At 40.0% G+C, this 26037-nt stretch overlaps 1 protein-coding gene across 1 annotated transcript; it reads left to right on the top strand.

Annotated features, from left to right (window-relative positions):
• The first annotated feature begins 17452 nt into the window (after positions 1–17452).
• cldn18 (claudin 18) lies at positions 17453–25006 on the top strand. Its single transcript, XM_035422329.1, has 5 exons — positions 17453–17672; positions 22485–22649; positions 24147–24294; positions 24439–24549; positions 24913–25006. The coding sequence occupies exons 1-5, from the start codon at positions 17453–17455 to the stop codon at positions 25004–25006; spliced, it is 738 nt and encodes a 245-aa protein (XP_035278220.1).
• Positions 25007–26037: the final 1031 nt, after the last annotated feature.

Raw genomic sequence — 26037 nt, 5'->3', positions numbered from 1 at the left:
GAAGCATTCTGTTAATTCAGAAAAAACTGCTACGGGTGATATGACCATTACCCCCTGCCAAGAATATGTCATTTTAGCCTATGTCATGTGCCTGCTGTCACAGTGAAGTGGTCAGCTTTGTGTACTTATTTTGATTGTCTCTCTGTAAATACCTGCAATGCCTGATTTTGCACCGGACTTGTAGATTGTTTCAATGGACAGAAAATGATCTGCATTTATTTTATTATATTTGACATTATATTTGAATCTATGTTCAGCATATTTAAATTCAATACAAAAGAACACAAATTCTCCAGTGCAGAGCACAAGATTTTGAATATGAAACTTTATTTTGGTGTGCTTCTCAAATTTCTTTTCCAGACATCCCATAAAAAGAGAATTTTCGTTTCCAGTAAAGCATTCTGGGTAATGTCAGTCAATGATTTTAGAGAGCTAGGGGTGAGAAAAAAGGCCATAATCCCTAAGAAAATACAAAGATTAATATTAATGTTAAATCAGGAAGATGGCAGAAAAATCAATGTGGCATGAAATGACCAATCTCCTGCTAATGTCCCACAAAGCCCCCAATATTAACATCAACTGACCTGTTCAACTTGCCTGTTAGACTCTCACAGGCATCCAGAATAACAGACATCTAGCAAGGTCAGGCAGGCACTAATGATGGCTTTCTTTGTCCCATGAATCAATCAGGCTCTTCCTGGGAGCCCTGAGAAGGCCAGGTGGAAGAATACTCTGATGTCACACAGTATCATTTATTCATTTATTTGTTGTGAAACGATAGCCAACACAAATTTTCACTGATGGGCATTTCAAGAGCTACATCCCCATCAAGTGATTGATTTGGGACCTTAAATGATAAGTGACTTGCATAATTTTATTGCCGCAGTTCCACAACATATGTTTGTTTCCCTCTGAGGTAGTATGCATTATTACAGAAGTCAATTAATTTATCTTATTGCTGGTGAGTTGAAGCCCTTCCTGTTATTTTTAAATGATTTGCACCCCAGATTAACTGAGAAGTAGGTCACATGTTTACCTAGTTTGAGCGTTATGAGTCACACCCAATCGGCTCCTTTGTAACTGTAATGGAGTGGGCCACTCATTTTGCAACCCTGTTTTTATATTACAGTACATTTACAATTGAGTTACAAGAGGCTTCAGATTAAAAAATGTGTTCATGCTTAAAAAAGCAAATGGAAATCCCATAATATTTGGACAAATCAATAAAAATTGAACAAAAATTCATGATTCAATAACCGCGAAACAAGAAATAAAGAAAATGCTTGACAAATCCCTGAAAGACAGAGAAAGGCAGTGGAACTCCTGGTGGAAAAAAGGAGATGAAGCTTGAAAATTATTGATGCAATACAATGAACTACAAAGAGGGAGGAATGTACTAATGGTTGAACAATCAATCAAGGCCAGAAGTCTCAATGGATGAAGAGCTGAGGCCGATACCCGATCCTCCTCTTATAGATCCAAAATGGATATTGACTTTGACGACCAACCTTGTTTGCAACATGGCACACGAAGAAAGGAATGCAGCTCACACACGCGTTTTAAAAGAGATCACGCAACCAACGCGGGGGGCGGAAATGATCAAAGAGGGCACAACAGCCAAAGGGTTACCTGATCCTGTGTACATTTAAACTATCACTGCATCACTGGGAAAAAAAAAAAAAAATTCTGTCGGTTAAAAAAAAAAAAAAAAAATCGCCAGGATACCATACCTCTGAAAACAGGATGACGGAACAGGTATGTCACCTGATCGACATCAAGGACCCCGTGCACAACAACTGATTTCACACAATAATAACTGATGCTTTTTAATTTAGGCTAGCCATGCAACTACATTATCTGACTTCCATCAGTTATACTACTGTTGCTCTATATCTCAAGGATTCCACCCTGATTTCCGCTGCTGCCTCCAATCTACTGTGTAAATAACTATGATGTGTGGTATATGTAAGAAAGAGCTCCTTAAATAGAGTTACATGTTTTGTGCTTTAACTGTTTTCATCAGCTGTGGTGCGCACTACAACATAAATTACCCTGGCAAATGAGGGGTTAGTTATCGTTAAACAGCAGCTTTCTAGAATGGAATTGGCTCTAATTGTATTTGACAATTGCATTTTAAGTGTTCTCAAGGGAGCTGACTAATCAAATGTCATTAACCATCTCTAAGTTTTATTAATTCCAGAACTAAGTGCTCAGTGTTAAATGAATGGGTGATTAGTGGTAAAGCAGTGGGGTGAAATGAGCTCTTAATGAATTCTCATTAGACAAATTTCTCCGGAACATTTTTCCCTCTTTTTTAATGTCTTAAGGCCAGTTGAGTAAATGAATGGAGCGAAGCAAACAGAAACCAAACCTTAACTGTAACACAGATGGCAAGACTGATATTTTTGTCTTTTTGAAATGAAACAATAAAATTTTGTATAATTTGTTTTCACTGGAGAAAATTTGTTTAGGCATAATTGTCAATGCCCAGCACATATATACTGTAGCTTTCATTTATACATGTTCATCAAGAGAAATATTATAATATATACATTTATCCAACTGTATGCTTTTTATGTGTGTGTGTGTGTGTGTGTGTGTGTGTGTTCCTGAAAGTATTTGTGGGGGTTGAGGAGGGGATCAGGGAGATTTAGATTAGACCACTCTCAATATTTTCCGTGCAGTTGTGGTTTGTGCTTGAATTCCCTGAAAAAAATATAAAATTTTACATCCTCAACTACCAAGCATTTGGTATTTCGATAGATGCATTGGTTTAGTAAACAGAAAGCTGTGTGGGATAAATTAATTTATTAAGGAATGTAAGCTCCTTTAACCAACTTATGCGGAAGGAATGAATGCCATTCATCTGATATACGTGCAAAACATAACGCATATTAACCTGACCCATTGCAAAATTTATCATTTCATTAACAATTTATCAGAAACTATGTGTGCTTTTGTGCGTGCATGCGTGTGTGAATGTGTGTATGTGTGTGTAGTTTGCATGGTTAAGGAGACATTGAAATTGAAATAAATAATAAATTAATAGAGCTTCAGTAAAAATAAAATGCTGAATACAATGTATTTTATGCAGAATTATTAGGACATTATTATATTTACATTATATCCATCAGTGTGACGGAAATTAAAGCTTAAATAATTGCAGAGAATACAATAGATTATCACTGAATAATAATGAAGAGAATACTGAGAATTCCCCCAGTAGATTATTATGCTGTAGAACCGGTGTCAAAATGGCATATAGTAGAAACAGAACCAAAGCCACTATTTCACTCATTTGAATCATAGATATGGATTTGTACACATTTACATGACTTTAAATATTTCTTGGCCTAGATTAAATCATCATGTCCTCAACTGTGTTTTCTCTTCACTAACAAGGTTTGGCATGTTAATTTTAGTGATTGCTGAACCGTGCCAAATCGCTGTAGTGAACGAAGAAACAGACACTTGCAATTAATTGTGAGTCAAAGTTTAGGACACATCTGTGCTGAATCCAGACCTCTGTCTTTCCTTCCTATCTTCTTGGATCTGAAGGCAAGCATAAGTCAGTTTCCTCTCCCACTCTCTCCTTAAACAGTAAACACAAACACTGGGTCACAGATGGCAAAGGAAAAGCAAGGGCCTGAAGCCCTGATGGGGGGGTGGGGGGTGGGGTGGGGGGGGGGGTTTGACATTGAAAATATTTGGCAATCAGGAATGAATTGAAACAGATAATAGATGTTTTGGAATCTGCACACCCAATGGAGCGCTTCTTTCCCCCTTTTATCAGATGCAGCCTTCTGAAAGCTCAGCCTTATCAGCTGACTGCCTCCACCCTAACTCCGTGGCTGCATCGCCCACTAGTGGCCAAAGCGTGCAGCTGCCTGACAGTGCTCAAAAGCCCCTTTCGAAAGCCTGAGTGAGACACACTGACGTTTTGACTTCCTTCCAATTAGTCCGGGGAAGTCCTTTTGTTGTGCTCAGTACGGTGTGTCGAGCACACAAAGTGGAGCACAGAGGCCGAGGAAGGAGGGAGAAGCGAACAGACGTACAAACTGTGTTCTGTCAGGGCCTTGGAGGAAATGTCAGGCGTCTCTTTGCCGTCACTGACACCAAAAAATGTAATCTTCCCTGTTCAAAGCTGAGCGGAGGCAATTAAGCGTGCGACATTTACTCTTTTTGAGCAATATGTGAGCCAAATTGCAACCGTGCCTTGAAATATTACAGAGAGCTGGCCAAATGAACAGCAGCCTTTAGAACTGACGGGATGCACCACTAAATAACAGCAAAAAGGTCTTTTCGAAACATATGGCCTTGGGCGGCAAAAACAAACCAATCAGCAAGAAGATTCGAGACAATGGTATAAGCCCACCATAAGAAATCTGGGATTTCAACATGCACGGCGAACCATCAGTTTAATATTGCTGAGTTCTGCACTTTACTGGAGGCGGGGGGCGGGGGTGGGGGGGGGGGGGCTGCGGGGCGGGGGGATTCCTGAGGGGTTGAGCAACTAACTTATCAACATGGAGAGTGACTGCAAATAAGATGGAGTGGACACATTGACTTGCCCTGAGATTAACTCCAGCCGGAACCTAACTGTATTTCTCTCAGACTGTGTAGAAGTGGGGGAAAAGGTGATGATTTGCTGTTCTGCAGTTGTTATGCTCAGACGCAGTTACAGTTTGGTTTGGTTACATGGTTTCCTAAAATCCGATTCTAATGAGAGTTTAGCCATTAGAGTTATAAGGACAAGTGTGACAGGTATTATAAAATAGCTATTTTGTTTTTTGTTTTTTTGCTGCTATGCTGCCATTATAGGCATCTTGTAAAAGTAATTATTTTATTTCAAAAGAACAAATTGATTCAATAAAGACTGAGTTAAATAAGTGGGAGGGAACTATGAACGCTGACCTTTTCTCTCCATCTTAAATCTGAAGGCTGCCCCACCTTCCCTGACAAAAGAAGAAGAAGGTCAGGAAGGAGATCACCATACAGGCAGTAATTGTTTGAGACAGTGTTACAACTGGAATGCTGTTATTTGACTGGATTAAGACAGAAAGGGTCTAATCTCAGATCGGATGTTAAGTCACAACAGGGCCAAGTTCTCCAGAAGCCCTGGGGCTGCCCTGACAAGCTGAAGAGCAGGAACCGGGTTTTTTTGCCTAAGGCCAATTCCCTGAACCTGACAAGGAGACCTCTAACCAATCACAAGGCACTACAAGGGTGGTGAACCCTTTAATATACTGTTATATTCTGAACACAGTTTACTGACCTAAAATGAAATCATACTCTTGCGCAATGCATGTTAGTATCACCGGTGATTTATTCTGAGCTGTATCATTATCACCAAATGCTGTCTCAAGACAGTCACATGTCCTTTTAAATCACATGAGTGTACTCTTCACAGGAATAAAGGACAGAGGAGAAAATGGGTGGGGACTGGGTTGGGAGGGGGGGGGTATGGGGTGAGTCAGAGAACATCTGTTGCATCAGGAGGTCAGTATTGTACATCAGTGAATATTTGGACTATAACCTACTCCCGTTCCCCGAAGTTGCATGTCTCTGCTCCAAATCCACAGGAATGATCTTCCCTCTCCTTCAATGTTAGCGCTACATGTACCGTCAGGGACATCGGTGTTTGCTTTGTTCAGTACACAACTGCGCGTGTTATTTGCATTGTTGTGCTTGAGGGATACAGGATTCAGGAGTGATCGCAATATCCCTGTAGAGGGAGGCTCTGCGTATCGATGCCCAGTATTCATAAATGCATACGCAAGCCTTAGGGCTTATCCATGCGTCCATACGCCTCCATTCCTTTGTGTTGGTCTTAAGCATTAAGGATAGGATTGAGAAGAGAAATTGTTTGAGCGCCGATGAAATGATAGAGCGCACAATAAAGTTGGCAAGCGTATTTTATTCCTCAATTCATATCCATTCTTATTTCCCCATATTTTATGCTTTTCTCATTTTAACTATATTCTGAACCCTTGAATGGTGTAAACAACAGAGTAACCAGCTTTTATGGATTAATTATGGGATGGATTTTCAATGGCATAAACAGTGCTATAGTGCTAGGAACACATGGTACGAGAAAAGGCGTGTAATATGGGATGAATGTAAGCCCAGAAAAAAAAAGTGTTTTAGAAAAGCTAAAACTTTATCAAGTCATAAACAACTACAGCTTCGGAAGATTGACAGAATCTTAGCAATGAATAATGTTGTGTTATGTATGCTTTATGCTACCCATATCGTGAGTTCTTTTGCAAAGCTCACTCTCTTGTCGTGTTGCTTCATAATATGGTCATCATCAACTTCTGAAGATAGCGTCCTTGATAAATAAATGTGTCAGACAGAGAGAGAGAGAGAGATAGGAGAAAGATAGGAGGGAGACAGAGAGAGAGAGAAAAGGGTGGGCAGCCCACAGCGTGCTCTACGCGGGGCCCTTAAGGCTGAGTTAACATGAATCAAATTACTCCTAATAGTCAGGAGAATCAATTCTGACCGGGAGCGCTTGCAGTCCTGTCAGCTGCCATTCTGCCCGCCTCCATTCATTTGGCCCGGGCGCTTTAATTGAGAAGCCCGCGCCGTAAATTGTAAATCAGAATGCGGTATGGACATTTTAATCAGCATTGACTCCTGCGCGGAAAATGAAAGTGCTCTCCTGTCACGGGCCTCCCGTTAATGAAGAGCAGACACAATCAGGAGCCATCCATCTCCACAGCTTCTGGAGGGAGACGGGAGGCGGGGGGGGGGGGGGGGGGGGGGGTTAGACTCTCTGTTCACGCGTATAAGGTGAAACATTCCCTGTCCCCATGCTGAGGGTGTGCTTTCCCCTCCTGCGCGGAAGGGACGCATTGGCCTGCAGACTCCCCGGGCGTGACCGTGTCAGCTCCACGGCCGCGGCCCGAGCGTGATTAACTGCACGCGCGCTGCTCTGTGTCCTCTGCGCGCGCTCCGATTAAAAGCATCCATTTGATCTCAAGGTTGCATCCTTCACAGATCCTCTCGCACTTACTTGCGCGGGCCTAAATTTATGTGTCACATTTTTGTGTCATTGTGTCACGCAGGTTTATGAAGCCAGACCCTTTATCTTTACACAGATGGTTCAAGGCACTCAATATGTTCCTTTTGGCTTTTCAACTACAGAATAAACTGCTATTTATGCGCTTCATGGCTGTGATCAAATTTCACGTTGAGATTCTTGCATCAACCGTCATCACTTATTGATACCACTCTGTGCAAATACTAGCACTGACATACCAATCCCAGGGGAATGACTAATAAAAGGACACTTTGCCTTCCTTGGCAAATGTTTCATCTAAATGAAGCCTCACAAAGGAGCATAAGTCTCAGTAACTATGACAGCTACTAGTTCACACTTAAAAACAAGGTGGAGTACAATTCCCCAAGGCCTTCCAAGATTGATCAAAAAGACATTGAATCAGAGGTCAAATGAGACATCTCATTAATAGTAATTATACATCATAATAGTCATCATAAATTGTTGCCTTAAAACTAGAAGGGTAAAGGAATTTAATGAGTTATGGTCTGTGGTTCTGAAATATCAGCTAGATCAAACCTAATAGTAATATCAGATGACTAAATGCTTTGCTAGCACAGATTAATTTTAGGTTTGAACTCAGATGTCCCTCTCAATAGCCTACCTGAACACACAGACTTGAAGGGCTAAAAATAAATTTAGCCTGAGCCCTAGATTTATAATTCTTCAGGCAATGTATTGGTGCAAGAAAAAATAACCCTTTTGTGCATACATTCCAAATGGTTTGTTATAAAAAATGAACCTGGAAATAGTTCAGGGTGCCTCATGTATATTAAATAGAAATGCATCCGCTTTTATGATAAATTGCCAGGGTAACAAGGGGGACACCTTTTTTGCATTTCAATACAAGTGTCAGATTCTTATTTCATTACCAGCTGACACATTAGTGGACATGTTTTAATTTGCTTTTTTTTCTGGAACCAGTGCTCCTCTGAGACCAGGTCTGGACCAAAAGTGTCTGAAAGAAGGAGAAAAATGAATCTAAATCAATGTCAAAGATTTGTTTAATAATTTTTGGCCACTATGTACACAACTGTAAACTTAGGTATATAGACAGCTGGCAGTAGATTCAAAAAATAAATTTAACCTTACGGATAAGTAGTCAAGAATGGAGGTTGATAGTGAAGTATAGAAAAATGGTGGAATGAACACATGGGAAACAAATACGTTATTCTTTGCAATTCATTCTGCATTGTGCTTCTTGGAAATTTGGGAAAAGCCAAGCGATTGCCATAGATTTTCTTCCTATTGGACAACCATATTCATTATAACAGTATAGTAACAACACTACACAGTGCCTTTGACAAATATACAGTGAAATGAAAAGAAAATCCATACTGTCTTTCAACCTGCCTCTCCCCTTCATTTTCAATAAAACATGGATTTTTTTCTGCGTAACTGACGAAAATGAATGCGTGAATGAGTGAAATTAATATTAATACTATTTAATGAACAGTTTTTGTTTCATATGTTTTATATGTTTATATGTTTCAATTTTGATATTGTTTCACCTGTGTGTGATTGTCCCAGGCTATTAATATTTGTGGGATTTATACACATGTTGGGTTATTTTACTGTGGGGTGAGATTTTGTTGCATATTGAATTGTTTTGTGTGTCATTGTGCAAGATGTCCTCTTCTCTCCCATCCATCTTCTTTGTGTGCTGTAGAATAACTGTTCCAGTAAAAACATTGACCTTTCAGTATTTGGGTTTTGCAATTTGCAGCTTGTCACAAATATACCTACCAGGCCACATTCAACTCACTCCATTGTTCAAAAGCTGAAATAGTGGAAGACTATCACATCATGGTTTTAAACTAATGAAAGTGGGTAGTCCTGAATGTTATTTCATTCAACTTAATTATCTCCTCTAAACTTTGCTCCTTGCGGATTTCAAGAGCAAAGCTACAATTGTTGTTTAGTGTTGTTCAGAAAAGCAATCTGCTGATTTACTCACCGTTGTGCTCTGGAGAAAAATGAGGACACAGTATGATACGCGTGACACTTTGACTGCCTCTGGCTTCCCAGACGCAATTGATTGCAACAATCAAATCTTAGAGTCAGAGTGTCAAGGAAATCTGGAAGTCATAGGAAATCCAACCAAGTTATTTTGTAAATAAAGAAAGCATCACCTTTATTTATTTCCCCAGAGCAACTCAATTTAGAATAGAATGGAATACATTTTTCCCAGGGGGAACTTCAGGTTAAGTAGCCAGCATACAAGAAATTTAACCTTGTTCCTTAATTACATTACTATTATTACAAATGCGGAATGAAGAATTCTATTAAGGTAATGCTAGTAAGAACTTTCATACATCATTCATACAAAACTTGCATAAATTGCTCAAAATCAAGAAACACTAAAATATATTTGAACACGCTTAATCAGAATATTAAATTAAACATTAAAATTAAGGGATCCAATGTTATTAATGAGGGTAGTGTTGGAACAAAGCTGTTGAGTGCTCTCCTTGTTTTAAAGGATAGAGACCTGAGTCTTCCTCCTGGTGGGAAGATCTCAATCAGATGGATCAGGGGATGTGAAGAAAGGACCATTGTACTTTCCCCTCCCTTGACTGTTTGCTCCTTATAAAGTTGTTTCATGGTTCTTTGTTGTCTTCTATCGTCTTACTGCTCAGTAATTTCAAACTATAGTTGAGAGTGCAATGTTATAATGACTCATCAAAAAATAATAAGAGCAAAGAATCTGACCACATCCAACTCTGTACGATTCATAACAGGTCTGATGGGTTCAAATATAGCCTTTTCTAGAGTCGTTCTGATTCCTGTGAAAATTTCACATTTTGATCTTCAAACGAAGCTCAAAAGCTTGCTTTGTGAAATTATGGAGGAGTCACCCATGGTTCACCCACGCACCCTTTTCATATTTTGTAGTTTTTATTGCTTTGTGTTTGTCTAAAAACATGAAGGTCTTTGCAATGCGCAGCTGGCTGGCTGAGGCGAATGCTCTCCATTTACGTCACCAGGAGCAATGGCTATACTTCCAATGTTCATTCCTTCTGTCCTCCTGCACAATTGTGTCCCACAACATAGTTAACTTATGGCATAGCTAATTTTCATACCTGTGGTGTGTAGGCTATACGTAAGCCAAGGCAGTGCTTGTGGCGAAGGCCTTTTACAGCCGAACTGCTCAGGAACCCCAGTCATGTGTAATTTTGAGGAAATGCTGAGAGAGGGAAAAAAAAACAGGCACTCAGTACACTCGGAAGGGCACAGTTCTGGAAATGGATTTGAAGATACTCTGACTTGTCCTCGGCCTAACATTCAGAGAGCGGGTCCCCTTGCGTCCAGAACCTCCTGCGCTGTGCAATTATCATAAACTTAGTTTCCTCTGCCCCCCGGTGCAGGCGCAGAATGGCTATACTTATAATTTCTCCCTCACTATCCGTAGATTAATTTTCCAGAAAGCCCTGTCACCACTGTTAAAGGGACAATGGGAGTGGGAGGGGGGGGGGGGGGGGGGCGCAGGGTTCGGGGGAACAGCAGAAAAAAGATAGAGGACCGAATGAGGGATCGAGGCTGCCGCGAACGAGTCAGGGTTTTTTTCTTTTTTTTTTTTCCTTGGCAGATCATTTTCCGCGTAGGCATCTGGGGGTCTGGCCGATAATTGGCATGCAGATTGCTACTGATGGCTCCATACAACAGAAGAAAAGAGAGGGGCCGTTAGAATAATGAGGCAGGCTTTCGGGTGGATGGACGAGGTAAGGGGGTCAGACCAAACGTTTCAGACACAATTCCCTCTCCCACCTGGTTTCATTCTTCCTGTTCCGCAAAGTCGTAATGTTTCATTATTTTTTTTCTCGTGATAGGAGATGAGGGCAACTGATATTCTTCTTATTTCCTGTGCTCTGCTCCCCCTCTTTCTCCCGAAGTCAGATTGTGTGAACGTAGGCATTCGGTATGATGAACTGTTTACTACACAGATCTATGGCGATATATTGGTCTATTGTGAGCTGGTAATCAGTAAGTGCTCAAAGGGTTTTAATTTAAGTAGGATAATTACTACTTGTCCCTGAATGGGTCTTGGTCAGGTACACTTCAGCCAGGAAATTGGTGATATTAACAGCTGTTCAAATACAACCACAATGATCAGTTTACAGTCATGGAGGAATATGGGCCTGCCAACTGGCTTGTGTTTTGGACGGTGGTTCTGTAAGAAGATATTCCTAAACCTCTGGTACCGTGTCCTAAACGTGCCAGTGCCAACAGTGGCTGGCAGCCCCACAGGGGGGCACATAATTGGTTGAATAATTGACTCTTCTGGTCAGTTGACGGCCATTCTATCTGAATGCACCAAGTGTGCATTAAGTATTCTTCACCAACAGAAAGAAAACAGCTCAGCTGGCGATGGACTGTGGACTGAAAAGAAGCAGTGGCTGGCAGAAGGAGCTCTGGAGGAGAGGATAGGTTTTCTGTGCTCTGCCAAATTGACAGAGAACTACGCAGCAAAGTGTCAAGCTTGCAAATATGAGATTTTACCACTGCTCAAATAAAAAATATGCTAGTGTGTATTGCGAATGGCTGTATATCACAGATTTACAGAATCCAGTTTTTTTTAAAGCCTGGTAAGCCACTTTGTTATTCAGATTTACCCAACTTACAGAACCATTTACAGTTTTCGAAAGCCACTTTTTAATTTCTCATCAGAGAACTTTGAAGACCACACATCAAGCATTCTATTAGTATCTCGGATTTACATTTTATTTTACACATATGGAACTAGAATGATTTAGTCTTGAAGATTGATTTTCTCTTATTGCATTGGTCAACAACTATCCACCACAACTGGCTTCCATATTTTCCTCCCCTCAGCAAACACAAACATTAAGCCCTTAAACAAGCAACCGTTTCACAGCAATACGATGAGAATTGTCAGAAACTCATTATCGCACAGCACGATTGCTAAGAAATTCCCTTCTTCAGTACAGGAAAAGAGCCAAATGAATTTGAATATGCTTACAGAATGAGCAAATGTCACTGAACGGTCATTCTCCAGCTTCTCCCTCTTCTGCTTTCTCACTTGCATGTTAAAATGGATGATATTCAGAACCCAGTGGCCCAGACGAGCCTCGGGGGGCCTGACAGACATTTATGAAAAGGGGACCGCCGGCCCCCGATTCGGGCAGCGGCGCCACGCGACGCTCCCACGATCGCACGCCCTCGGCTCCGTTTCCATTTCCTGTTACCCAACCCCCGCCCCCGTTCGAGGGCGTCAGGGCCAAAAGGGGGCTTCCCCGAACACGCTTTCATGTGGGCCGGGGCCTGGAGGGCACGGCTCGGCCTTGTGGTTAAGACTCCGCCGCACAAAGCCTGCTGTCACGTCACCGCCGCCCCTTGGACACCCTGCTCCCTCCCTGATTGCCCGTAATCCCTCCAGCTACAGAGATAATTAAGCAGAGCTGTCATCTTCTCCGACGCCACCCCTCCTTTTGATCAGCCTCTCAGACAGGTAAGTAAAAAGAGGAATTAAGTCACGGGCGCTGCTAACCGTTCTGTTGAGCACGCCTGGATCAGTCCTTTCGGCTGTGTGTCTCCTGTCCTTTTCTTTTCAAATTCACCATTGTCTAAGGCTTTAAGGTTCAATTTATTATTCTGTTTTTGGTGGGGGAAGGGGGGGGTTAATGAATGGTTGTTTTGCACGTTGTAAAAAAGGAGAGTACCTCGCATAGCCCTAACACGTGACCCTTTTGGTGGAGATCATTGTCAGCCCCACGTACAACAGCTGAGACTGAAGCGCTGATGAAGCAGTTTTTCCTAATCAAGTCCACTCAGTCTGGCTTATGGTCCACTTTCTAATCAATGTATCAACAGTAAATCTACCTGCTTCTCCCCCAGGGAGAGTTTGTGATGTCACAGCCCAGTGGGGGCGTGTTTTCCCACATGGCTCTGCCGTTTCATTCGCTGTGCAACTCAGGTCGACTCCACAGCTGACCCACTGCTCCTTCACTTGTGTGAACATGAGGAATGGAATGGAGGACCTCTTCATTAGCACTGCAGCTACGGATAGAGTGAATTAATTTGTGACTCAGATCTCGTGGCATGAATGCCATTGAGTGCTTGATTCAGCAGCTGTCAAGCCATTGCAATAAGGCTGAAGCATCAAAGGGGAAAAGGTTATGTTCAGAGAACCTCAGAAGTTGTTGCAATAAAAAAAAGGTTGGGTGGACATGCCTGAATCTCCATTTTTGCTCAGTAGGAAATGTGAGTTTTCCGAAACAGCTGTATAAATTCAACCCCCGGACAAGCTGGGGAAATGAGAGTGTGTGGGATAGGTATCAAAATCTTCTGGAGGTGTGTAAAAGCATGAAACTCAAGGGAACTTTAGTAACCCCATGTGAGGACGAGTGAGGATTTTGTGGTTGGTCCATTGTTGCACACCTGTCAATCTCACAGGGATGGACTACCACTGATTTAAAAGTGTCTTTGCAGGTTGCTGGTAGATTCTTCATTATTGCCCAGAATGCCTGGAACGTGGTGTCTTTTGGTGCCTGGGCCATTCCTTGCTGCCAGATTGAAGAATTATCATTGCAGAACTGTTGATGTGAGGGTTGCCTGTGTGTCTCCCTCTAGTGTACCCCCATGCATTGCAAGCATTTTGTTAATTTTAGTTAGACAAATCACATCATGAGGCATTGGCGTGCACTAAGCATGACAAATATGTACTTGTCAACTGATCAAGGAATTCATTAAAGGGTAAAGCACAAACACGATTCCAGCACCCAAAATATCATTTCCTTGATGGATGCTGCCGTTTCTGTAAAGCTATCTCCCTCACACCGCCTGTGCGAGAACAGCGGGGACACACTTTCCGTCATCTTCATTCTCCCAGTGCGGAGAGATTGTGTACAGAACACTCCAGATCAAAGCCCTAATTGAAAAATAATTATAGACACTTAATCACTGAAAGCGGTGGGCTAACTGAAGAGAAAACAAGGCGACGGGCCCGGGCCCAGTGAATCGTCACATAAAGGCGATATTGTGGCGTTCGAGTCCTTAATAAGGCATTCTCTTCAAACCGTATTGTCTCCCAGCTTAAATTGGAGAGGGCTATTAGTGGAGATAATTGGCTCTCTAATTTAGATCTCGCTGCTGAATGCGTGACGGATGGAGGCTCGTCAGTCAGTGATGTGGGCATTCCGTCAATGCTCCCTGCCGAACCCTGATTGGTTAATTACTCTAGGCTTGTAAAAAGTTCTCTCCCATCCCTCAATATATCTGAAACTCCAGGACACATCATCTGGTGAGGTGATTTCAGATTTTTTTTATCCTGAATGGTAAGGTAATGCCAGTGAAAGGAAATAGCCTAGCTTAAAGGCGGAAGTAATGATATCCAGACTGTTTGTTTGCACTACCAGGAGGTATAATCGGTATCCACAGATACCAATGGATCAGGTAACTGTGGCTGGTTATTAGGTGGTTTTCCCCTTTGTCTAAACAAAGCACTGTCATATGATGTCCGTGTCATAGCCCCTCCCTTGGTAACCCTTGGCTTTAAAACACTCACTTTATTTTCTTTAAATAGTTTTTATTATTTGTGAAAAAAAAATCTAACAAAAATGTAACCTAGTTCCTATAGTATATCATCAAGCGGTATTTGTATTTGAATAGGACTGTCCTATTTTCTTTAAATGAAAATAAAATATGCAAAATAATCATGCATTATAGTGAACAAGAAGCAAGCATGATATTTCAACACTGATGCAAAAAGCTATTTTTTGCTGCCGTCTCTTTCCTTTCTTGTCTAGACATATAGCCCCCTCAGCTAACATAGAGGTCATGCTGGCACAATAAAACAGTCACAATAACAAAAGCCAGCCATCTGCTAATAAAGGCTCGCTCACTATTATGCAAAACGTACAGTACACGGCAGGTTTGCTACCTTAAGTTAAATTATTAACTGAAGTGAGCTAACCGAACCAGAATCTCCTTTCTTTCTTGTCCTTGATTTTGTCTTTGTCTGAACAGATATTAGACACGTTAATTCTGGCAAGACTCACTGAAGCACAGTCTCATTTTTAATAACACATTTAACAATACTTAGACTAATCAGAGTCAGAAATGAGTTGTGTAATGTTTTAAATGGTTATTGATCATATATTAAGCATTTATAACCATACTCTGAAATCTTACTGAACCTCTGCTGTTACCGTGTTAGAATGTATGTCGTTTTTCTGAATTTTCTTATTTTCTATAAAAAGTGTCTTGTGAACAAGCTCTCCAGCACAATTAACTCTTTTTCTCAATACTTGGCGAGTCAGTTAATCAGGGGTTCCTCAGACTCCCCCTGGGGGAACCTTGTGCATGCTCGTTTTTGTTATAGCCCATCTCTGGATCAATCAAAACTTAAGAATGGAAATTGTTTGATAGACATTAAAAGACACTAAATGACTAATTAAGAGAGATTAGCAGATTGTTAGAAATCCTGAGTTGGAGGTGCAATTGGAACAAAAACAAGCTTACACAGTGGTCCTCCAAGGTGGAGTTTGAGAACCCCTGCAAATCCCTGGCATTCAAACTCCTCAGGTAGAATGGAAAGTCAAATCTTAAAGATAAAAATGACGCGTGGTGTCCATGAATATATCTACCTCTCTTTCAGGTGTTGTGGGAAATGAGATTCCATACAGAAAGAGGTTGGATATGTTTCATCCCCCAATCTGAGTATTGTCTAGGAAAAGGCTTACACACTGAATAATATTTAATCTCCTGCAATATAATGACAGACGAAATATCTTCACTATTTGCCCACGTACAGTGGGCAGTTCACCATTCAAATGTTCTTTGATTCTTTGACTTGCACTTCTGTTACTAAACCCACTCTGCCCTCTAGTGTTAATATCAGAGCAGTACAGGCTGCTCAGACTATTTCTAAGCATGCTCAGACATTTTCCTATGCTGTTTGTACATATTTATGTCACACTTACTCACTGTTCCGTTAATGGACTTGTAGATTAACTGATCTGAAATATTTCATTATTAAAAGTAGAAATATTTAGTGGGATTGCTTGACAATTTGCAGATAAATATGTTGTTTCACAAAATGATTGACCAGCTTTACCCAAGATCCGCAGGTGGCCAGCCTTGGTAGAGGAGAAAGGCAGCACTGGCTCATTCCACATTAATTCTCACCCACCGTGAATAGACTGTGATAAGGAGGGTGTTACCAGCACAGTAGCCCAGTCTTACCAGTGTTGACAGAAAGATAAGGGTGAGGAACATGGGGATGGGAGCCAGGTGCTGGTGTCTAAGCCCTGTACGGCATCAAGTTCAGCTACCTGCCCCTGCTTATGTGAAGACCCACAATCACAGGGTCCTTTCTTTCTTTTTAAACCGACACTCAGGGAGGGTGTTTGGTTGGTTCAACAAAGCATGTATACGCATACCTATTTAAAGGTCCTACCCTAGCTGCATGCTTGAAATAGGTCTCCTGGGTTTCATTTTCAGACACCTGGAAAATGGCTCCTGGGAATTTTTAAAAACACTTCCGAGTTTAAACTGTCATATACAAAGTAGAAAGAACATGCACATCTCAAAGTTAAAAAGCAGGTGCTGGATAAAAATTGTAAGACAGACCAAGAAAAGGATCCACGCACTGCAAAATGTTCCCTTGTGCCAAATTTACTTATTACTGAATGTGACATTTCTGTCATTTAAAAATTAAAAGGAAAAAAATGAGTCAGAGAACCAGTGGCATTTTTAGGAGAATTAAAAAAAAATACAACCTAATATACAGTATATGGCATGCGAATACTCTACTCACATAACGTGCTTTCACCATGGAATGGGGCACTGTTTGCCTTCATAACGTAATACCTAAGAATGGGTTTCATGTCACAGACTGATTAGGAGCAGAAACTACACACACTTGTGAAATGAGTCAGGAAGGGTGTTTGCTTTCTCTCTGAATCATAATTCATAATTCAGTCTTAGCGATACAGGGCTTTGTGTGTAAAAAGTTTCTGCTTCAAGCCCCTCTTTGTCAAAAAAAAGGCCCAATAACGTCAAAAAGTATCCCCCAGGTCACCACATAATAGGGCGATTTATTCTCTTCTGTGACATTTAAGGTAAGACGCTGGTCGCGATGGGTGGTTCGCAGCCTTGGCGCGACTTTGCTCTTATTTGCTCAAGCCCTTCGGCGGTTGGTGGACCGCCACCTGAAAGGTACCAGATGGTCCCGTCTCCGGACGCATTTATGAAAAGCAGGCGTGAGTGCTCACATGACCGGCCGGTCCCCCTCTGAGTCACGCAGTCTAGGTGATCCCAGGTCATCCGCCCAGCTCAGTCTCAGTTCCCCACGCAGCTTCGTAGCTTCCGAGTTCGGGTACCTTGCAGCCGTCGAACAGAACAAGCGCAGCCCCCAGTCCGGTAGAGATGGGTGCCACCATGCTGCAGACCGCCGGCTTTGCCCTCGGCCTGTTGGGCGTAGTCGCGGTCATCGCCGCCACGGGCATGAACAACTGGAGCAGCCAGGACAGGGAGGGGGACGTGGTGACCTCCGTCTACATCTACAAGGGCCTGTGGCAGACCTGCGAGGTGGCCACCTCGGGGTTCACCGAATGCAGACCGTTCTACACCATCATCGGCCTGCCAGGTGGGTGCCGACTTGGAATTTGCTGTGCCTTCTGCTTTAATATGAACTGTGTGCTTGACAAGGGGGCTCTGAATCGGACCTGTGAAAAAGGCACAGACACGCTAACATGTCACCGAGTGGTTCTGGGGATGGATCCCTGTGGCAGTCATACATGAGTCATACATTTTGTGTCACTTGATTGGTTGGATGTTTTACTTATTTTAAGAACCAGAAATTCCAGAAGTGATATTTGTGGAAAATGGGAAAGCATCAGTCATAGCAGTTACTTTAGCAGCTGTGATATTTTAAAGGCATATTTAACTTTAAATATTGAATGGCTAACACATTTTTCAGTATAATTTAAATGAAGTCTGAACAGAATATCAGTTTGATAAATCGTCTAAAGGAGACACTTCAAATTATACTGATGATTTACTATGTCTTATCATCAATTCTTTCACAAGTACAGAGGAATATAAGAACTGGTAAGATTAAATTTAATCACAATACCTTAGATCCAGTCTCCTATATGGTAAAATGAGGTAAATATCAAAAACAAAAAGTTCTTCACAATCATTTAAAAAATTTGGTTAAAAGAGTTCCAGATGTTTCAATTTCAATTAAGACCTAAAAATTAAGAATAGATTTTAAAAATACACCAATATTCATTTAGGACCCATACGATTAACTGAAAAAAAACAAAAAAAAAAAAAACAAAACATAAATCTAAACCATAATGAATGTTGTTGAGAGAATTTGTTATATAAAACTAAGAAACCTACACCTTACTTGATGAATAATACTTAAAATTGAATAATAATGTATTGCCATTGTTAGATATTACCAAAAGGTAAATTAATTAAAGGTATTTGGCAATTTTTTAAAATGAAATGACTGTTTCTAGGGAAAAGTTATAGTTTGCCAATGTTTTTTTTCCAATAGAAATCCCGCTGCTTCTGCTAAATTCAATGTCAAGTGAAAAGAAAAATAAATAAAATGCAATAGAAAATATATGCCATTATTTAGTTTTGATACAAAAGTTTTTTTTTTCTGTGGCTGCTTTGCGATGTGCCTGAACTCAATGAATTTGTCAGCCTTGAGGAATTTCAATGTCTCTTCAGTCATTGTTCCGTCGCTGTGAAACCCATTCAAATCCATTGAAAACTAAGAGAAAGTTCTGCCTTCTGTTGGACTGGTTTGGAGTTTGTGATCTTATGTGGTTTTTTTGCATCGGTTATTGTGTTTGCCTGGCTGAACTTGCCACAGGTCCATTATCCATTAGTCTCTGTTTGCTCTCTGTTATATCACTGCCACATAACGAAACTGTCATATCCATGCAGCGATAATAGAATCATCAAGGATTTTTTTTTTCCTACATCAAAAGGTTGAATGAACACAAGGCCCGAAATCACACCTAGGATTTCTTTGTGACAATAATTCAAAGATTTATTAAATAGAAAAATCCCACTATTGTAAAACTGCATGACAATATAATGTACGCCTATGTACACCTCCAGGGCAAAGCTGTTACTGATTCATTTGAAACTGACAAATGAAACGTGATATAATTTACGTTTCTAATGCTACTTGAGTACAATGCATGTTATTGAACCCAGCTCAAGTCTCAGACATTTGCATATTAATGAAATGTTGTCTTGATTACAGTGTGTGCATTTCACACCTTGTTGTGATACACTATATAGCCAAAAGTACATGGACACCTGACATCCAACATTTTTTCATCCAATACTATGGGCATTAATATGGAATTGGTCCACCCTTTGCTGCTATAACCACCTCCACTATTCTGGGAAGGCTTTCATCTAGATGTTGGACCATTGCTGCAGGGTTTTGCTTCCATTTAGCCAGAAGAGCATTAGTGAGGATGGCCACTGATTGGGCATTTAGGCCTGGTTCGCAGTTGGCGTTCGAATTTATCCCAAAGGTGTTGGATGGGGTTGAGGTCAGGGCTCTGGGCAGGCCAGTCAAGTTCTTCCACACTGTTCTCAACAAATCCATTTCTATTCGGACCTCGCTGTTTGCCTGGGGACACTGTCAGGCTGAAACAGGAAATGGGCCTTCCCCAAACTGTTGGGGAAACACAGAATCGTCTAGAATATCATTTTATGATGTGGCATTAAGATTTTCCTTCACTGGAACTAAGGGGACTAGCCCAAACCATTGAAAACAGCCCCAGACCAAGGGGTGTCCAGATACCTTTGATCATATAGTGTATTTCATGTAGGCTAATGAAATGCCTATAGATAATTCAAAACTGGTAGGAATCAGGAGATGAAGAAAACATTATGTGAAGTCACTCGAGTTTCAAAGATATTGCAACTTATAGTATGTTTGTTTATGTTTATGTAACCCTAATAATATAGCAAAATCCACTTTCAGGAAGAGTACTCAGGAGAACTCTACACAATATTTAGGTGTTTTATGGTGAGCCAAACCATTGTTAGCTAAAAGTTAAGTTCCTTTTAATTACCTTTCTTCCATTTACACACAAAAAGCAAACACATTTTTTTTGGTGGCACATGTATCAAAATGAAGCATGTTCCTACATAGCATGATTTTAGTCATGGATCGAGAGTAAATGTTGCTTTGTGTTCAGGTAAACTGATACTCATTAGGATTTAGAACACATTATTTTAGGGAACTTGTATGAATGCAATACAACTTGACAAATAAGACGGACATCCAAATACCACTTCCCCTCCCATGACTGTATCAAAACCTCTCTCTCAACCTAGAGAAAAATCAAACAAACTTTGTTAAATTAATTTTATGTCTCTATAAATCACCTGTTTTCCTGACTGGCTGTCAGGGCGTTCCTACCTGCTACCAGGAAAATGGCTATGAACAAATATGGGCCTAAGAGAGCAGTAGCTTTCAGAGGTGTAGTACACAGTAAAGTGCTCAGTGTAAATGTAACTCTTAACAGAAATTAAATGCATATAAGATGGATTATGCTATCAGAATAAACTGTACTCTATCAGAGTTGATTTTACACTATAAATGTGACTGAGAAGCCAGTCACATGGCAGTATAAGTACAATAAACTGACAAGGGAACATACACAAATGAATGTTACACTAGGTGGGGAACATGCACGTTAGACAGAGGTCATAATGAGCTTAATTAAGAGTTATTTATACATAGCTTTGCCGATCACGTGAGTCTTGATCGAAACAATGGACTCATGGGCCCTTGTTGACTATCTTGAGTCGTGTAATTCCTGTGTAAGTCACTCTGGATACGAGTGTCTGCTAAATGCCTGTAATGTAATGTAATGTAAGGATTGTCAAAACATTTGCTGCCACGAAGATGGCAAAGAGGAGAACCTCTTTCAACAACGTGCCAATTGTTCTTTACAGTTACTGGATCTTTTGGTGGTCAAGTGTAAGCCAGCATTGAGGGTTCATGTTTGAATACAGTAAATAATACATTTTTGAATTAAACAAAAGACAGATAAAGCAGTGAAAAAAATAACGAGTCTAGTTCAAACCACTCCCCATGTTACGCAAACGAGGAATTAAAAAAAACATATACGAAACTCAGGTAGAGCATGAACAATGTGAGCAAACATTAGATAAGCTTTTCACATTTGTACATAGCGATAAGAGATGCAGAACTGGCTTCCATTTCATGACTACACAGGCATCGTGTCGTCCAGGAGGCTTTGTTTCCAGTTCATAGAAAAAACAAAATGGCTGCCACTATGTTTCAGTTAATGGGATTTTTGCTGGCGGGTTTGGGGCTGTTTTTGACATCGGCCGCCACAGCGATGGACATGTGGAGTGTTCAGGACCGTTCATTCACATTAGTGACAAGTACCTACACTTATTCCGGTCTGTGGTTTTCATGTGTTGGGTCATCGTATGGTACTACTGAATGCCGGCCTTTCTTTACTATTCTAGGACTGCCAGGTAAGAGAACAGTTTAAGATTAGACTTTGATTTGATTTTATTCTACACTGTTTTACTATTGGAGCTTTCCAGGTTTTGTTGAGAACTGAATTAAATACCTGAATGCATGCATCATAAAGTCAACAGATTCAATGAAGGTCCGTCTAGTACTGAAACTCATCTGTGTGCTACTTATCTTGTTTCATGGTTGAAATAAACCCCAAATAGATTTAGAAGGGAAATTATTTTGATATTTTAAAAAATATTTTATTGATTACTAAGATTAAGAAGGGTTTTTTTTTTTACATTTTGAGAAATTAAGTTTTCCCTTTTTAAGGTTAAATCTGATTTTTAAAAATCTTAAGGCAGAGTTTACATTGTATTACACCGTTAAATTGGACTCATATGTACTCTGTACAAGTTAAATAAACACTGGACATTTTACTGTGTACTGTATAATAATTCTCTTTTTAATCATAACATTTTTATCATAGCATTTATGGAAAGATACACAAAACTTTTCATTTTCAAGACCAAAATGACGATGTGACAGTGTAAATGTGAAACATCAACAGATTTGTTAGAACCCAGTGAAAATCTATGCAAGTGTGTGTATTGATTTGGTCTTCCTGAAAATATAATGTAGTCTCACTCTAATTGTTCTCAACTACAATATATTCTACAAAAAATATTGTCATAATAGAATCTTTCTATTTTTATTTACTTTTATTCTATGCATACAACAACAATAATGTTTTACCATATGTACAGGTAATACCAGGTCGTGTTAGCTTGCACATTAGCTACATGTACATTCATAATAATGACATCATAATATTTTTTTTTTACTGCTCTATTAATCCCTTATTAGTACTGTCTGAGTTTTGCTGGTGTCCATGGTGTCGTTTCTGTTGTCCCACAGGAAGCTTCCAGGCAGTGAGAGCCCTGATGATCGTCGGCATCGTTATGGGGGCGATCGCCGTCCTCATATCCATTTGCTCTCTGAAGTGCATTAAAATGGGGAGCACAGAGGATGGGACCAAAGCCAACATGACCCTGGCGTGTGGGATCATGTTCATCATTGCAGGTACACAAGGCTTTCATCCCCGCAGATCCTCTACCTCAGCTCAGTCTAATGGCAATGCACTTAACCAGACCTTTTCCTGGAGATCTACCATACTCTAGGCTTCCATTTCAACCATAATTTGCCACACCGGACTCTACTAATTAGCAGCTCAATGAGATATCTAACTGTTGAATGAGGTGTGCTTTATTAGGGTTGGAATGAAAATCTACAGGAAGGTAGATCTCCAGGAACAGGGTTGTTTACCAGTGACTCAGACCAATGGAATTAAACTCTCATAAAAGACAATTTGATTAAACTGAATAGACACTGTGGCCACCCATCTTTTCATAACCTTGTACAAAGGTAACTTCCTGTCAATGAATTTTCACATTTATAGCTTAAAATAGTATTCTTTCACTTTCCTGGAGTATTATCTATCCATCCAGATAGTTTTTCAAAGATTCGGCAAGTTTGCTAGATAATCACTGCAGATCTTTCTATTACAACAATCCAATGCGCCGAACATTTAAATGAAAAAACTCAACAGCAATGTCTTTTTCCAAATATGATATGATGATGATATGATAGCTTATATGTACATGGTTTTATGAGAACTATTTCTTCTACTGAAGTACACCAGTTATGTATATCTGATCAAAGTCTTACGTTCTGTGACCGTTTGTTGTAGTTTTAATATAGAAAGGTGCTAGCAACTTTATTAATGCACATAACAGCTTCAAAATTCATGGTTGAGCGAGTTTCACATTTTGTTCTATGACATAAATTACATTCCTTAATATCGAGTGTAATTTATGTCGTAGAACAAAATGTGACATTCACTTAAGGCTATGCGAACTAAAGACCTTATTTTCTGTATAAATCAAAAACCCTACAGGACAAAAAAAAAATAACATTGGAAATCTGCCAAGGAAACCAACGGCTCAAAAATGCTAATTCACTTCCTGGTTTTAGGACTACAAACTGTAATACTCTATTGTGTGCTTAGGTCAAGGCTGTGCTGACATAAATATTCAAACTGTATTTGTAAATGAAGACAAAAAAAACAATTCAGTTAAATTACAACCTTACATTCAAACAACTAAATGGCCTTCACAATGCTGATTAATTAATACTCGGGAAGACCAGTCAAATACTTTTTCCGGGTTTTATATTCTCATTGATCAAACATAGATCAACGTGGTTCTCAGGACATAGGCAACACAGTTCACAAACTACACCAATGCTTCAAAGCAATCCAGAAAGATCTTCAACAGGACCCTCTGGTTACTGTAATGCTGGTCTTCATTTGAACACATCCTTCTGTTTTTATTTTTCAGAATACCTGCAAGGGTGTTCCTTTAAAAGTTGAAGTTGCACTGATCGACCTTCAGTACGATATTTTCCATGTGTTGCAACAGTGTTTCCCAATCTATGCCTTCCCCCTTTCCTTCTGCTGCCGGCCACAGTTGGCATTGGTGAAGCAATGTTCCTCAGACCTTCAATGTGTTTCTATCCTAGGCCTCTGCGCTATTGCCGGAGCTTCTGTCTACGCGAATCAGATCGTGTCCAGCTTCATGATGACCACTTACAACAGTGGATACGGTGGTGGCATGGGTGGAGGCATGGGTGGCGGCATGGGTGGTATTGGAGGGACACTAACGCCCAGGTAAGAAGGCTATTACACAGCATCCATCGTTTTTTTTTTTTTTTTTTTTACCTTGTATGGACTCGTATCAGCTCAGGGGAAGTTAGTCATGTTCTGGAGAACCTGTTTGTTTGATCTCAGGCCTCTGGTTTCTCTACGTTTCAGGTACACGTTTGGCCCCGCCCTATTTGTAGGCTGGGTAGGAGGGGCAGTGCTGTTCATTGGTGGGATTTTAGGGTGCCTAGCCTACAGAGGGCTGGTGCCAGATAAGTCACGGTACGTACTGATTTATTTTTATGTGTGCGTGTGTGTTTACGAGCATGGGTACGTGTGTGCATGTGTGCATAAATGTAATCTAATGTAATATAGGATTTACCCATTACATGACAATTGAATCTTATCAGTCACAGAAAATATGCATGTATGCATTTAAATATTTAATCTTGTAATTTAAGATACATTCAAATTTACAAAAACAGGATTTCCTGTATCTCACAGTTTTCCAGGTGACACACACAGCTATTCAATTTCACAGAACAAACAGGATAATATAACAAATTACACGTTGTTCATTACCGGAATGAATATGGCTAAACTAAACGTGAACTTTGTAACAGTTTTCTTTCTCTTATGTTTCAGCTTCAATGCCGTGGCTTACAAAGCTCCCGCCCAAGAGAGGCCAGTCTATGAGCACAGTGAGGGAGGCCGACACGACAACCAGAAATACGTTTAAGTCCTGAGCAGCCTTCTGTAACTTGTATACGAGACAAAACCGGGTTATTTTAATATTGACTGTCATATGAATATCTGGTTTTCCCATTGTCGTTAATGAATACAAATACAGGTCTGTGAGATTTGAAACATTTGCGTGTGTTCAGTAAGAAAAAACCACCTAGGGTTAAAGCTGGCTTTTTAAAAAATATTATCTTTCTCTCGTACTCAATTATATTCCATTTTATGTTATATTGCTTGTTAATTCATAATTTGTTTTACATTTAAATTATAGTTTTAGTTTTTACAAGTGAAGCCTTTTAGAAAAGGCCGAATAGTTTTATTTAACATGCGCAAAAAAAAAAAAAAAAATCTGTCATTTTTTCAAATGTATAGTGAAAATGTGTTTTTTTTATTATCATGTTACAAACAAATATATAATCATTTTTGAACTTAGATATCATCATCAATTCCATCTTCATTGAACACAGAATTATCTCGCATTTCAAAAACAATGTGTTTAATTACAACCAAACTACTCTTATTTACATGCAAAGGCAGCAAAAAGTGGATATGGAATGCAATTGGATATGGAATGAAAGTTTTATTTGGCCAAACAGCCAGGCTGTGACTGAGTACATGAATTTATTTGAACAATTCTGCATTAAATTCTCTTCAGTATTTGCCAAAATTTGTTGAAACAATATACAAGCATGTACTGTAACACAAACTGGAACTACATGACAGAGATGTAAATTGTCACTTTTATTTTTCTTTTGCTAATTCGCTACGAACAAGCCTTTTCTATGTTTGTTCTATGAAAAAAAATAAAAATAAATTTAGTTTGAATACTTGTTAATCAGTCATTCATTTAACGATATTTGGGTTATTACAGGGATTAATTCTGAAGGATTTTATTTTCAAATAGGCAATTGTCAAGTAAACAGAAAATTAAATAGTTTTCTAACAGAAAACTAAAAAAAGTTTATCTTGGATTCAAGTTGTTTTGTACTGCTGATGCAGAGTTTAGGCTGATGTAGGTTTTAAATATTC

The sequence above is a fragment of the Anguilla anguilla genome, chromosome 6 (assembly GCF_013347855.1).
Source record: "Anguilla anguilla isolate fAngAng1 chromosome 6, fAngAng1.pri, whole genome shotgun sequence".
Taxonomy (NCBI): Eukaryota; Metazoa; Chordata; class Actinopteri; order Anguilliformes; family Anguillidae; genus Anguilla; species Anguilla anguilla.
This window is presented reverse-complemented; position numbering and strand designations above follow the sequence as displayed.

Bases quoted from the DNA above. Each gene is read 5' to 3' on its own strand.
- cldn18 (XM_035422329.1), top strand. From the start codon at position 17,453: ATGGGTGCCACCATGCTGCAGACCGCCGGCTTTGCCCTCGGCCTGTTG. The intron at 24,295-24,438 runs GTAAGAAGGCTA...TCTACGTTTCAG, and splicing joins GGAGGGACACTAACGCCCAG to GTACACGTTTGGCCCCGCCC. The intron at 24,550-24,912 runs GTACGTACTGAT...CTTATGTTTCAG, and splicing joins CTGGTGCCAGATAAGTCACG to CTTCAATGCCGTGGCTTACA.